This window comes from Chanodichthys erythropterus, chromosome 7 (genome assembly GCF_024489055.1).
Source record: "Chanodichthys erythropterus isolate Z2021 chromosome 7, ASM2448905v1, whole genome shotgun sequence".
Lineage (NCBI taxonomy): Eukaryota > Metazoa > Chordata > Actinopteri > Cypriniformes > Xenocyprididae > Chanodichthys > Chanodichthys erythropterus.
The window spans coordinates 4547963-4563673 of record NC_090227.1 but is presented as its reverse complement, the minus strand read 5'-3'; the positions used below and the strand labels follow the sequence as shown (position 1 = coordinate 4563673).

Sequence of the window (15711 nt, the reverse complement as noted above, 5' to 3'; positions counted from 1 at the left end):
CCAACGGTATTCTGACAAGTCCCGCCCTTGATTCATTACTCTTTGCTATGATTGGCAAGGCTCTATGAACGACATCTGAACGGTCCAATCGCAGACTACACTTAACTCATATCAGCCAATCGTATACAAGGAGCTGTGGTAATCTGCTGTAATACGGATGGAAGAAAGTAACGCACAGAACATGGACAGTGTCAACGCGAAATGTCCATTTATGGGAATGCTGCCATTTTTAAAAATAGATATAGTAAATACATGCTTGTGTTGACAAATAAATAGTGCCTAGGTTTCTGTACAGAACTAAAATTTAAAAGAAACCGAACGGAATTGAACGGAGCTGGAGTGAAGAGTGCAAGATCACTCCAATTCAGTTTAAATATAATTGGCAAAATATGAAATTGCACCACATTTATCACAAGGCACAACAGTCAGAATAATCAACATAGCATGTACATTTTACATTGCAAATGTGACTACAATGGGTTTCTTCGTTCTAATATGAAGAGAAAATAACAAAAAGGTGGTGTACTTATGATTTCACTATTTCTTGGCATTCATAATTATTTTCAGCATCAGAAAAATAATCATACAAGTTCTTGAGGCCATATGCTAAATCAAGAATATTGCAAAGTTAATAAAATCCCACATTTGAACTATGTTAAATGACTAGAAGTTGCATTATGTCAAGTTTGTTTATTTAAAATCGGTTTTTAAAACATTACCCTCAAAGACAAAAAGATCTTAAATGTAAAATGAACTGAATCTGAAAAAAAAAAGATTAACAGCAAATGAAGTGTGTGCATTTTCAAAAACAAAAAAGGTTATAAAACTTAAAAAGAGGCTCACACATCCCTCATTATTGCTCACTATTCCTCTTTATATTTATGAACTATAGCTACATAAGCACTGTGACATTTTCACTTCCAGATTTAAAACCTAATTAAAAAAATTGAATGAAGACTACTTAAGATGTATAGGACAGCACACAGCAATTACAAAATCACTTTAGAAAGAGAAAGCAGCTATGAATGATATTTTCAATCAATGGTAAAACGATTCTTCCTGAGACACTATAGATTCAACACATGTTAAAAATGATCAAGCAACAGGAAGACATGTCTGTTAAGAGGTATTGCATGTCATTTAAAAGACATTTTGTGCAAAATATATGCAACTGGTTTGAAGTGAGTGAGTGTTACAATTATTATTAAAAAAAAATACGTCTTTAACTCCCACCTCTTGTTTAGTGCACTTATAGGAGTGCAAAAGTAGCTCATGGCAAGATGGTCAGGGGAGCAGGAATTTTTTAGCCTAAAAATGGAGCATAAATCTACGCTGTACATGCCCTGAATACCATACTCCAAATGCCATTGGCAGTGTTTGACACAGCACTCAACAGCGCCTCCTGCAGTGTCGAGGCCGCAGCCTTGACTAGCAAATGACTTTACGGTTGTTTCTGTGGTTAATGTCAGTGCTGTACGGAGAGTCCCAGTCCCTCTCAAACACGGCCTGTAACTGCTCCTGGACTGTAGTGCTTGTGGACTGAGCTGAAGTCTGGTTCACCACTAAAGCAGAGCCAGCTGTGTTCACAAAGTAGTCACCTGACCAGTTAGAGGTACCTGGAAAGGATGGAGGCAGAATATCAGTATAGCAACAGGAAAATATTCAGGCTCACTTTATATACAATATCTTTAACTACTATGTACTAACATTTAAATTATTAATTTGATACAATGCACTCATTGTGTACATAAATGCTTTTTACATTGTACTTATATTTTAAAAAAATACCTGTAAGTAATTACACCTGAAATTAATTTCTGTAATTATTAGTGTTGGGGTAATACATTAGAAGTAATGCGAGTTTTGTAATCAGATTACTTTTGTCAAGTAACTAGTAAAGTAGCCCATTACTTTACAAAATATCTGGAATTACTATTTCAAATGCAGAGGCGTTTTATGTGTAAACATGGTGGTTATTCTAGACTAGCTCTAAACTAAATGTGAATATACATTTACTCATTTACTTCTCCTGCGTCCGATTCTTCTGTTTTCCAGAATGGCAGCACAGCTGAAAGCCTTGTTTGTTTGAGCGGCGCCCTCTACTGTATAGGCGTTAATTTGCATTTCCTTCAACCTGAACCTTATTCATATCACTTTTGGTATGAAAGGGCTTTTACATTTGCCAAAAATAGAACTTTTTTGTTGTTAAACAAACAAACAAACAACCCAGCCCAGGTGAGAAAAAGTAATGCAAAAGTAACAGATCGCATTACTTTCCATAAAAAGTAACTAAGCAATGTAATTAGTTACTTTTTTTTTAGGGAGTAACGCAATATTGTAATGCATTACTTAATATATAGAAAGTAACTTTTCCCAACACTGGTAATTATATATCTATAAGTACACTGCTGACCCTTTGCTTACACCTTAACCGATCTTAAAACCTACCCATACCACTAAATCTGTCCCTAAATATACCTGTATCCCACCTCAATAGTAGCAAAAGTGTTTTGCAAAACAACATGAACACAATAAGTACATTGTACCTACAACTCATGCAAGTACATAACAGCTGAAAAGTTACAGATCATACAGAAAAATTAAGATTTTTGAAGTGCAATAAAAAGGATAGTATTTAAAAACAAAAAGAGAAAAATGAGGTGTACCTATATAAGCAACCTTATCTGTGACCATGTACTTGTTATGGTTGACTCTAGCATAGGGAATTTTCTTCTGTCGAGGGTTGGAAGGCACATTAAAAATTTTCTGTGAGGGGGAAAAAAAAAGTTTGTATTAGCTTATTGCAGTCATACACTAATGTTTTATAAAGAAATTAATACGTTTAAAAGGGGTAGTCACAATACACTTTTCGTTCCTTTGACTTGCGCATGCGAATGCCGGAGACGGGAAACGCAAGCTCAAGCAAAGAAGTTCCACATTTCGCAGCGTTCCAAAGTTCATGTTTGGTGCGACCAATAGAAGATTGATAAGCTACAGAATGACCTTTCAGCTGAATTAAAAGAGCGCAAACTTTAAATCTCCAGGGTTGCAGCATCGCAGTAGAGTAGATTTCATATCTGCACTTTTTGATGTATTATATGTTGAATTATGTGACGTATGTGATGTCAATTTGCGATTTCTCCATAGAAATTGAGTGCTCAAAGTCTAGTGTGACTGCAGCTTTATTCAGCAAGGAAGCATTAAATTGATCACAAGTGACAGTAAGGACTTTCACATTGTTTTAAAAAAATCTATTATAAAGAAATGCGGTTCTTTTGAACTTCATATTCATTAAAGAATTCTGAAATATTTCAGAAAAAAATTTTCTCAACATTGATAAATGTTTCTTGAACAGCACATTATCATATTAGAATGATTTCTGAAGGATCATGTGACACTAAAGACTGAAGTAATGATGAAAATTCAGCTTTGCATCACAGGAATAAATTACATTGTAAAATAAAAATATTTTACTATATTTTTTTAATTAACTGAATGCAGTCTTGGTGAGCATAAGAGACTTTTCGAAATATTACAAAATCTTACTGACCCCAAACGTGCATAAATGCAATGCAACACAAGTAGTAACATACAGACTACACAGCTTGTCAAACACTTGACAGCACTCACCACTTGAATGTCCAGTTTGTTCTTTTCCTGTAAGGAAGCGAGCGAGCGGAGGAAAGGGAACATGATTGGGTTGGTGCTTTCCCAACAGCTGATCAACAGACGCACGTGAACCTTGCGCTCATAAGCCACGCGCCGCAGCTGGGTATCAATATCCGTCCAGTACCTGCGGGAAAACCAGGGGGAGCCGGGGTTAAATTTGATGGCTGTTATAGAGGTTTATACTCTGAAAGTTACAACTCCATGCAGACTGAGACCATTTCGCTCCTTTTCCTTTAAGACTTCTTAGTGAATTACTGGGTCCTTTTTGCTTCAATCTGTCTGGGAGAACCAAGACACTAAACAAAGAAAATTTGTTGTTGCAGCATGGTTATTATCAATCACTAAAACTAAAACCATAAAAAACTATTTTCATTACTTGAAATAAAATAAACATTAACTGAGATTTAAAAAAAAAAAAAAGGTAAACAGCTAGTGGCCAAAGCAATATTTCTCATTTTTTCATTTAGTTTAAGTCAGTGAGATTTTAGTATCATTGAGATGCTATTAGTTTTTATTAATATTTTGAGTTAGATTTTATGTTTATATTTCCATTTTCATTTTAATTCCTGTTAAAGCTTTGACATTTTGTTGTATTTGTCAATTTTGTTTTTTTTGTTTTTTTTTGTTTTTAAATGTCTATATAGGTTTTATTCATTTTATTTCTATTTTTGTTTTGTTTTTTAATACATGAAGTTGATGTACTAAATGTATTTCTGCCATCAAATAAAAAATAAAGGTAACTGCGACTTTTTATCTCGCAATTCTGACTTTTTTTCTCACAATTACAATTTAACATCAGAATTGCATGACATAAAATTGCAATTGTAAGTTATAAAGTCAGAAATGTGATATATAAACTTGCAAGATATGAACTTGCATTTAGGTGCAATGATCTTTTAAATAGTTTTATTCTGTGGCAGAAAAAAGCTTCCATACTGAATGAAAATGGGAAATGTTGTTTTTGCAACTAGCTGAAATAAAATGTTTTTATTTTATTTCAAGAAATGAAAATATCTGTTTTTATGGTTTTAGTTTCAGTTATAATAACAAAATAAACTAAAACCAAAAACATAATAAAAACTATATAGGCATATTTAAACAAAAAAGTAATAAAATGACAAAAATACAACAAAATGACTAACTAAAATTAAAATGAAATCTAGTTCAAAATATTAACAAAAATTATAATGGTATATCAATGATGCTAGAATAACACTGTTGCAGTTTATATGTTGTTTTTTTTTTAGATGCAAGAATCCTTTTTGGACTGGGGAGGAAGTTTTAAGCTCCCTCATGATACGTATATATCCCAGAATTACTGATTCAAAAATCATATGATATGCACATTTCATGATGACTACAGGTGCTTTTAGGCTGGTTGGTTATGAAACATAAAGAGGAAGTGAAGACTATAATTACAGACCTCTTGTGGTTGGAGAACTCCATAGTGGGAAGATAGTTCATCACAGCGATGTAGACAAACTGCTGGGCATCAGCAATCACACTGAGGATAGACTGCAGGTCTGATGTCCGGCCCTCAGCGCACAATGAAGGAGGAGAGCTCTGTGAGACAGGGAAAAACAGATGGTCCTTTAACTTCCTCTATCTTGACCCAACAATGCCAAGAAAACTGCAACCAGCAGAGAAAACAACACCAGAACAAGGAACAATACAAGCCACAAAAATTTCAATGACAGTTACATTCATCTTTGTTTTTGCTTCAATCCCTTTCAAGGTTGAGCTGAATTTATACAGTGTGTCGGCTCTCTCTTACTGATAGATAGACACTGGCATCGGTCCCGTTGAGTGACAGCTGCATCGGTGTGTCTTTATTGTACAGGGTGGAAAATTTGCTGGGCCAGTGTGCAGGAACTGTCGTGGTCTGATTCAGGTACCAATAAGCCTCGAAGATCTTCCCAAGGTCCTCAGCAAGACAGCTGCAGTCATACACAACTGCACCCAACTCCTTCACCTGAGCAGAGTGAACATAAAATATATAAGATCATGAAGATGTGAAATATGTAGAGTAATGGTGCAATCTCTAGAAGTTGTAAGTTTTATTGCTTAAAAAAGTACTAGCACATCTCTCCTCCTGTATAAAAACAGCAAACATCTATATTTTAAAAGACATCTGCTCACCAAGGACGCATTTATTTAATCAAAAAATACAGTAAAATATTTTTACAGTTTAAAACAGCTGTTTTCCTTTTGAATACATTTTAAAATGCAATTTATTCTTGTGATCAAAGCTGAATTTTCAGAAACTCAAAAAAAGCTCAAGAAACATAGAAAGCTCAAAAGAACAGCATTTGTTTGAAATAGAAATCTTTTGTATCATTATACATGCCTTTACTGTCACTTTTGATCAATTTAATGCAAATAAAAATATACATTTTACTGATCCCAAGGTTTTGAGGTTAGAGTTTAGGCAAGGAAGCAAAAATTCCCAAACATTGATATCAAACCATGTTATAGGCAGTAAACCATGAAAAACTGACCAAAAATATGACTGACCTGTGTTAGTGACCTCCAGTCCATATTTGCACTCCCTATGTAAACATGCTTTTTATCCACGATCCAGAATTTAGTATGCAGAACACCTGTTGTCAGCTCTCGCATATTCACCATCCGCACATTAGCTCCTGAGGAAAGTAAGACATTTACATCATACAGCATTCTGAGGTTTTCTCATAAAGTTTACACCTCTGACATATTTGATGTTATTTTTGTGTGGCAGTTAAAGGATTGTTCACTTCAGAATTCAGATTTCCTGATAATTTACTCACTCCCATGTCATCTGAGATGTTCATGTCTTTCTTTCTTCAGCCAAAAAGAAATTAAGGTTTTTGAGGAAAACATTCCAGGATTTTTCTCTATAGTGGACTTCAATGGCTACCAGCGGGTTGAAGGTCCAAATGTCAGTTTCAGTCTAGCTTCAAAGAACTCTACATGATCCCAGATGAGGAATAAGGGTCTTCTGGGATCGTGTAGAGCCTTTTGAAGCTGCACTGAAACTGGAATTTGGACCTTCAACCCGTTGAACCCCAGTGAAGTCCATTATATGGAGAAAAATCCTGGAATGTTTTCCTCAAAAACCTTCATTTCTTTTCGACTGAAGAAAGAAAGACATGAACATCCTGGATGACATGGGGGTGAGTAAATTAGCAGGAAATTTTTAATTCCGAAGGAACTAATCTTTTAAAAACCTCAACGTTACACTGACTTACCGGAAGCGACCAGGAAATTAATGTCATCAAGAGGTTTTGTCTCTGATGGTTTATCAACTGCAATTCGGACAGACACTTTCCCTGAGAGCTGCCTCAATTCCTGCAGAATCTGCTCACCCTAAAACCAACAGATCACTTGGGTAAAGGCCATGACACACCAAGCCAATGTAAAAGAACTAGTGGTGATGAAAGCTGACTGTTTTCACCTCAGCTAAAAAGCGTCCTCAAGCCATCCTAGGTGTATATGACTATCTTCTTTCAGCCAAACACAGGCATGTTAAAGAATATCCTTGCTCTTCCCAGCTTCGTAATGGCATTAAATAGTGGCTTTCACTGGATTCCGGCAACAGCCGTACGCAAGTTCACGAGAGAGTCGAGTTCTGGGAAAAGGGTGACCTCTGACCCGACGCAGAGCATAGCGTAAGCTCAGATGAGAATTGACAAATGCGGAAGCGCAGAGGATAGAGCAAAACAAAACGTTGATCACGAATTAGAAGTCTAAAACGAGGACTTCTGAAGAAAAACGAGGAATTCTGCTGGTGTAGGGACAAATTGGGTCCCCCAATTTTTTCCCCCAGGCGATTTGCCTGATAGCTTAGTTTTTACACACATTTGCACTTACCCTACGTATATTCTCAATCATCTTTAATGATGATAAATTAAATGTTAAATGTCCAAATATTTAAGTTATAAATAAAACAAATTAATGATGTTCAATTATTCACTTAATAGGCTATTATTATTATTATTATTATTATAAGGCTATTTATTTATTAACAGTTAATCAAGTGTAAGAAATTACATTTAATTGGTTTTATTATGCACTAATGTGTTTTCGTATGCATTATATAGTAAGCTATACATATTTTATATTAATATCATTCATACAGTGGGGATCGAAAGTTTGGGAACCCCTTTCAGAATCTGTGAAAATTTTTAACAAAACAAGAGAGATCATAAAAAAATGTGCATGTTATTTTTTGTTTAGTACTGTCCTGAGTAAGATATTTTACATTAAAGATGTTCACATATAGTCCACAAGACAAAAAAATAGCTGAATTTATTAAAATAACCCCATTCATAAGTATGTGAACCCTTGATTCTTGATACTGTGTGTGGTTACCTGATGATCCACGACTGTTTTTATGTTTTGTGATGGTTGTTCATGAGTCTCTTGTTTGTCCTGAGCAGTTAAACTGAACAGAAAAATCCTCCAGCTCCTGCAGATTCATCAGTTTTCAAGCATTTTTGCATATTTGAACCCTTTCCAGCAGTGACTGTAGGATTTTGAGATTCATCTTTTCACACTGAGGACAATTGAGGGACTCAAACACAACTATTAAAAGGTTCAAACCTTCACTGATGCTCCAGAAGGAAACACGATGCATTAAGAGTCAGGGGGTGAAAACTTTTTGAATTTGAAGATCAAGGTAAATTGTACTTAATGTTTCTTCCAGGAAACATGTAAGTATCTTCTGTTGCTTCCAAAGGCCAGTACTAAATGAAAAACAATGATATTTCAACAAAATAAGAAAAAAATCTTCATCATGTTCAAAAGTTTTCACCCCCCCCCCCCACTCTTAATGCATCGTGTTTCCTTCTGGAGCATCAGTGAATGTTTGAATCTTTTTTAATAGTAGAGTTTGAGTCCCTCAGTTGTTCTCAGTATGAAAACACAGATCTCAAAATCCTACAGTCACTGCTGGAAAGGGTTCAAATATGCAAAAATACTTGAAAACTGATGAATCTGCAGGAGCTGGAGGATTTTTCTGAAGAACAGAGCTAAGTTTAACTGCTCAGGACAAACAAGAGACTCATGAACAACCATCATAAAACACAAAACAGTCGTGGATCATCAGGTGACCACACACAGTATTGAGAATCAATGGTTTGCATACTTTTGAACGGGGTTATTTTAATAAATTCAGCTATTTTTTTGTCTTGTGGACTATATGTGAACATCTTTAATGTAAAATCTTACTCAGGACAGTACTAAACAAAAAATAACATGCATTTTGTATGATCTCTCTTGTTTTGTTAAAAATTTTCACATTTTCACAGATTCTGAAAGGGGTTCCCAAACTTTCAATCCCCACTGTATATACTTAGGATAATCATTAACTGACAGTTTGGGAAGACCTGATTTCGAGGGAGGACCCGATTTGTCATGACACCAGAACTCGACTCTCTCATGAATGCGCGTACGGCCATTGCCGGAAGCTAGTGATTATAGTTTATAAAGTTTTAAATATGAATATTTTTCTTACAAAAACCCATCGCTTCGCTTCAAAATGACTTTATTAACCCACTGGAGTCATATGGATTACTTTTATAATGGATGTTTGCACTTTTTGGAGCTTCAAAAACTCGAACACTATTCAATGTCATTACAAAGCTGGGAAGAGCCAGGATATTATTTAATATAACTCTGATTGTGCTCGGCTGAAAGAAGATAGTCATATGCACCTAGGATGGCTTGAGGGTGAGAAAATTTTAGGACAATTTTCATTTTTGGGTGAACTATTCCTTTAAGACATCAGTAACAAAGCCTATTATTCAGTGAGAATTCAGTAAACATCATATCCAAACCTGACTAGCCGTGGGCTCTTGTGTGTGCGTGTCATTATTGGTAAGAGTCCAATAGAAAGAGGCGATGTCCAGACTGGTTTGAGCACCAGACATAAGATTGAGCCAAGCATCATATATGGACTGATGAGTGGTAGAGGAGTTAAACACCAGGTCTTCAGGAATACTCTCCACTAAAACAATCCTGTAGATGACACATGCAAACTATAGTTGGTAACAAAGCCACAAAGGCAGACTTCATAAAAAGTGCAGATGTGAAACCATGTGCTACGGTTAACCTCATGTACCAGTGGACCACTAAAACAGTCAAAAACATGAAGGTATGTGAGACAGTCCAACAAATCAAACGTGTTTGGCACATAAATAAAGCTCCCTTGGTGGGTGTCTACCTGCAGGGATCAGTACAGGTTTCTCTGATTAGAAGATGCTCCTGCTGTCCAGATGATTTTGAGGAGGAGGATGTTGCCATTGGAACAAGCAGGGTTTGGAGTGACAGGAGTATCAACAAGACTGTGGTTACACAGCTGAGGATGATCAGACACCTGTAATACTAAACACAGAGATGGGATATGTTCAAACGATAGAGATATGAGGGATAATGTACAGTTAACTTGCCATTAATTACAAAACAAACAGGACCACAAAGTGGTTAATTTACATAATGACCATTTGTACATTTTCCTGCTGATTAGAAAGATTCTTACCAAATAAACAGGCATGTAATATCAATTTGAGCTGTAATTATTTTATCAATGTGAGAAAAAAAACAAACAAAAAAAAACAATGGAGTGAGGTGATACACAATATATCAGTACCAAATCTGTTACTGGCTAATATTATAGATTTAATTTATCAGTATCAATCGATATTGGACATATATCATCTGACAATGGATATTTAGCCCTACTAAGCTTTTCGAACATTGGTAATTTGTGGTCTTTTTGTAACTTTTTTAATGAAATTATATAAAACTATAACAATAAAATTAAAATTTAGGTGTATATTTCTCTTTTTCACCATCATTAGTATAACATGCAACATTTTAGAACTTTCAGAAGCAAAAATCTACACTGTAAGTTGAAACAGAAAAAAAAAAAAAGAGAATTTATCATGCATTTGGGCCAGATAGCTGCCGTCTGGTGAAAAATAACATGACCTCATATCAGGTCAAAATCATGTTATAATGCACAACAATTCTAGATTTTAAGCTTAGAAAATATACATCTGAATATGTGTTCAAACATTGTCTAACTCTTATTTGTCAAAGTTTGGTATACATTTTTTTTTTTTTTTTTTTTTTTTTTACATCTATTTGTACTATTATTATATATTGTATACAAACACCCAAAATTTTATTGTATGCCCTCTTAGATTCATGAAATGAAGTCCATTTTTTTTGTTGTTCAGATTGTATATCTAAAAAAGCCACCAAGTTTTGAACCACTCAGATTGAGGAACCCATTTTTCTATTTAAGAAAAAAACAAAATAAATGAAATATTAAGGCCTGTTCACACCAAGAACGTAAACTATAATGTTAACTATATTAGCGTCAATATCTATAACGTTGTTTATTCTAAGTGTGCACTGCAATGGAAGCTTGTTTCTGCCACAGAATTAAAAAAAGAGGATAACTGCGACTTTTTCATCTCACAATTCTTACTTTTTTAGGGCTGTACAACGATTAATCATGATTAATAGTTTACAAAATAAAAGTCAGTTTTACGTAATATATGTGGGTTCTGTGTATATTAATCATGTATATATAAATACATGCACATACATGTATATATTTAAAAAAAATATATATTTATATATAAAATATTTATATTTTTATGTAATATAAAATATATATAAATATGTATATTTATTTATACATGTATATATTTCTTAAATTTATACATGTATGCGCATGTATTTATATAAACATAATTATTATACACTGAACACACAAATATATTACGTAACACAGACTTTTATTTTGCAAACGATTAATTGCGATTAATGTTGTGCAGCCCTATTTTTTTTTTTCACAATTGCGTGATATAAACACAATTCTGACTTTTTTGTTGCAATTATGATATCTTTTCTCAGAGTTGTGAGATATAAACTCGCAACTCGCCAAACTCACAATTGCGAGAGAAAAAAAATGTCAGAATTGTCAGATAAAAAGTTGCAATTACCTTTTTTATTTTTATTCAGTTTTATTTGTTTGTTACCTTTTGTGAGCCAACATGTCCTTCTCTGCTTAGCTCCATGTCAACAATCTGGAGCAAAACGTGAAAACAAAGGAATTGTAGTTAATCAGACAAACTGTCTTAAGTTTGCACAAAGTTGTAAATTACAACCAACAAATAAAGCTTAAACAAAAAGTGAATTTAAGGAATGTGGAAGAATCACAATCTATTATAAATCATTTCAATGAAGAAATAAATAATCATGAAATGTATAATCTACCTTTTCATATGGTGTATCGGACTTCATTGCGTCTATAGGTTCACCAGCACATTAGGAGGAAATACAAATCCTAAAAAACACAAGAGGAGTCAGTCTTGCTCTGGGGAATCTGTGTTCACGACTGGGTTGCGTACGTGTTTGTGCACGTCTGTGTATGCCGCCATTCACTGTTCTCTCATGTGCCCAGCATTTCTATAGACACAGGCCTTTTGCCAATTCATTATAGAGAAAGAGCCAGATGTCAGCATTAGTGGCTACAGACAGGCCCATGAGCAGTCTTGATGAGCTTGGCAAATCTTTCACACGCAGCTGGCACTCTGGGATATCATCTGACTTAAAAGTGGAAGTGTTTTTGAAGTGTTTATGAAAGTGAAGAAATGTAGATGCTGTGCAGGTTATGAGAGTCATGAGCACAGGGTCATGTGACTGTGGTTCCTGATAGTAACGTGATCTAGATGCGGTGCTTTCTGTTGCAGTTTGAGTAATCTTGTTGACAGGAGGAAATGCAAGAAAATATGACCATAGTCACACTCGTACATTATTTTTTGAACTGCTTCATTAAGTCTAATCAATTTTCTCAGTCTGTTTTAATGGTTAACCCTATAAATTCTACTGTATACATGAATTTTGAAAGCCCCAGCATGATCAAAACTTTGCTGAAAAACCTGTTGTACACCATTTTCTACACGCCTTCAGTCTTCTGACTGAAGTAAAGGGACTTTTAGTATAATTGAAAAACCGTCCCCATTCAGCTCACATGTGGTTCACATGTCTTTTTGCTGTGAAAACATTAATGATAATTATAAAGCAAACTTAAGAATACTTTTTGTATTTTCATTCAAATTTACAAGACTACAGCAACTTTTTACTGTCTCTGGGGTCTTTTTGACCCCAAATGACGTTTGCTCAAATAAAAAAAAGTTTGTTTTGTCCAAATGGCATAAACTTATAGTGGTCAACACTTTCTAGATCTACAAATATAATAATGCTATTTAAAACCTTTTTTTTTTTTTTTTTTCAGTGCAAAAAAATAAGACAAAAAGTAACTTTTATTGTTATAATTGTAAATTCATAATATTTAGATATGAATCCAACTGAAAAAAAACTTTCAGTTATTCAAATAGCAAATAGTGGAGCTCTGCTGGTAAAAGTGATATTTTTTTACTTTTAAAACTGCTTTTTCCAAAAGATGGGCAAAAATCTTACACTAAAACATGTCAAATTATACATGTTATTCCCATGAATGAAAGTTAGAAATGTGTGTCTTTTATCAAGTGAATTTTACATAAAAAAGCTGTTTTTGTATAAAAACCTATTTAACAAATATTTTTTACTTTATTTATATAAATTTAAAAAATGTGATAAATCCTCCAAAAACTGCACAAACGAGGAGTAAAAACATTAATAAACAAAGTAAAATTACATTCGTATACAAAACAAAAATATTTTGTTACAAAATTAAATTTTGTTGCCTGAGTGTACACCCTAAACCAGTCCATACATATTTTATTTATTTATTAGAAAAATCAATCAACAAAAAATTGCACTGCATTATATGCTTTGCTCCCAAAATAAAAACTACAGAGCTTATCAGAAAACTAAGCATTTAAAAAATCATCTTACTGATATTTATGATGCACTTTATGGCAGTATACTGTTATAAAGATCTCACTAATTTACATTATAAGATTTCAGCATTTCTTTTTACTTTTTGACCATATAATTAAACAACATCTTCACCAAATTGCATATTTGTGCTCAGTTTGGGCCGTCTAGAAAATGCCCCCTAGATAGGCACCTCTCTAAGGTTTAAGACACAGCCATGGTCTATTTTTGCTTCCGTAAGTGTACTGTACATCTAGTAAAGGAAACATTAGTAGATGTTGCATATTGAACACCCCTGTCAACATAGCTGAACTTGAATAGGAAAAGGACATGAAATGAAAGACATACCTGAGATCTAACAGCGCACAAAGCAAACCATCCCGTCTGAGGCGCAGCGGTACTTCTGCTATCAATGAGCTCTATTTACAGAGGAACACAAGTGCTCTCTGTTGAAAATAACGAGGAGCAAACGGCGTAAACAATGAGTAGAGACTGTTTGCCTTCCTGGCCAGTTCACTGTACTGGGCTCGCAAGAGTCACGTGATGATTTTTTTAACTAACCTATGGGAGGAGCCATGAGAGTGACGTAGGCTGCAGAAATTCATTTCAGTTTATCAAGATTTATTTATGTCGATGAAAACGGCCACAGAAACAACAGGTCATCTTTTTATTGCTATTTCGCGTATTATTATAAGATTATTTTAATTTCCATCTGGTCATACTTAGTTTTGCTGTCGTTTCTGTGAATTTGAACCACATGGTTTTATTTAGGACGTTACATTTCGGCCTATAAAAGCTAAACTGACTAATCTGAGCTATACTATATTATATTACTTTTTGTTTTGAATTATTTAGTAGGCCTAGTATAATCATAATATAGGCATATATATTTAAAAAAAAAAAAAACAAAAACGTTTATTTTATTCAATTCTACAGCGTTTGTACCTCAGTGTTGGGTAAGTTACTCTAAAAAAGTAATTAATTACTAGCTACTAATTACGTCTCCAACATCTTATTAGATTACTGTAGTAATTACTCTCTCTAAAAAGTATCGGATTAATTATTAGCCTACTTTATAAATCCCATATCAACCTCGACCAGTTGAACAATACAAGGATAAATGAAACTTCCCTTTAAATTCTTTCAAATAAACAATAAATTATTCTTGAACTGACCAAAGTGTGTAAATGGAGAAGGTTACATTAAAAAACAGTGATTCGGATCTCATATCAAACTGCTGAAATCACGTGACTTTGGCGCTCCGAACAACTGATTCAAAACAAAAGATTTGTAAAGCTTCGGGGCTTTATAAAGCAGTGTTTTGAAATCGGCCACCACTAGATAGCCTACTGTTGAAAAATTATTATTTATTTTTTTTTTTTGCCGCACACAAAATATTCTCGTCACTCGTCACCGAACCGTACCTTTCTGGACCGTGAGAAGTTCGGTGGCATTGCTGCCTCGCTGAGCCATCGGATTTCATCAAAAATATCTTAATTTGTGTTCAGAAGATGAACAAAGGTGTAGAATGAAATGAGGGTGAGTAATAAATGATATTTTTTCATTTTTGGATGAACTAACCCTTTAATGCAATTACATAAGAAGTAAATGTAATTAAATTACAGAAAAATTAAGAGTAATCCCTTACTTTTCTTTTTCAAGTGAAAAAGTAATTAAATTACAGTAATTCGATTACTTAGTAATTAATTACACCCAACACTGCGAACAATAAATGTTTAAAACAGTGGATATATTCATACATAATAAAACTGTATGCCAGATAATGAAAAATACTATAGTGTATAATTAAAGTTAATATGTTTCATGTAAATTACTTGCATGCATTTATGTTTTAGGAACTCCCTTCGACTTCTGAACCATGAAAAACATCTGCTGAGAACTTGTACAGGTGAAGTCTGTTTATTATGATATATGGTCTTTTCTCCAGCAGAGGGAGATGTAGGACTACTTTTCATTGTGAGACTAACCATGAAGCTGATAATTTACTAGTTTATGATGCTAAATAAAATGTGGTGAAGAGAGAGAAGCAGACATGAGAGCAAATGTTTTATTCTTTATTCATGCTAATCTCTGGAGGCAGCGCCTTTAAATAATACTTCATCATCATAAAAGTGGCAGACAAAACTATACATTTGGTGACTAACCATG

At 34.1% G+C, this 15711-nt stretch overlaps 1 protein-coding gene across 1 annotated transcript; it reads right to left on the bottom strand.

Annotated features, from left to right (window-relative positions):
- Positions 1-218: 218 nt before the first annotated feature.
- On the bottom strand, positions 219-14068 carry pld3 (phospholipase D family member 3). The gene is made up of 12 exons (XM_067388941.1): positions 13891-14068; positions 11938-12007; positions 11700-11747; positions 9872-10032; positions 9486-9666; positions 6897-7014; positions 6184-6311; positions 5444-5641; positions 5093-5232; positions 3631-3793; positions 2667-2766; positions 219-1616 (listed from the first exon to the last, which is right to left on the bottom strand). The coding sequence occupies exons 2-12, from the start codon at positions 11962-11964 to the stop codon at positions 1429-1431; spliced, it is 1452 nt and encodes a 483-aa protein (XP_067245042.1). The 5' UTR covers positions 11965-12007; positions 13891-14068; the 3' UTR covers positions 219-1428.
- Between the last annotated feature and the right edge of the window lie 1643 nt (positions 14069-15711).

Coding starts and splice junctions, on each gene's coding strand:
- pld3 (XM_067388941.1), bottom strand. CDS start 11,964: ATGAAGTCCGATACACCATATGAAAAG. Junction 6,312..6,896: donor TAATTTCCTGGTCGCTTCCG/GTAAGTCAGTGT, acceptor TACTTTCCTCAG/GAGCTAATGTGCGGATGGTG. Junction 3,794..5,092: donor GAGTTCTCCAACCACAAGAG/GTCTGTAATTAT, acceptor GTTTTCCCGCAG/GTACTGGACGGATATTGATA.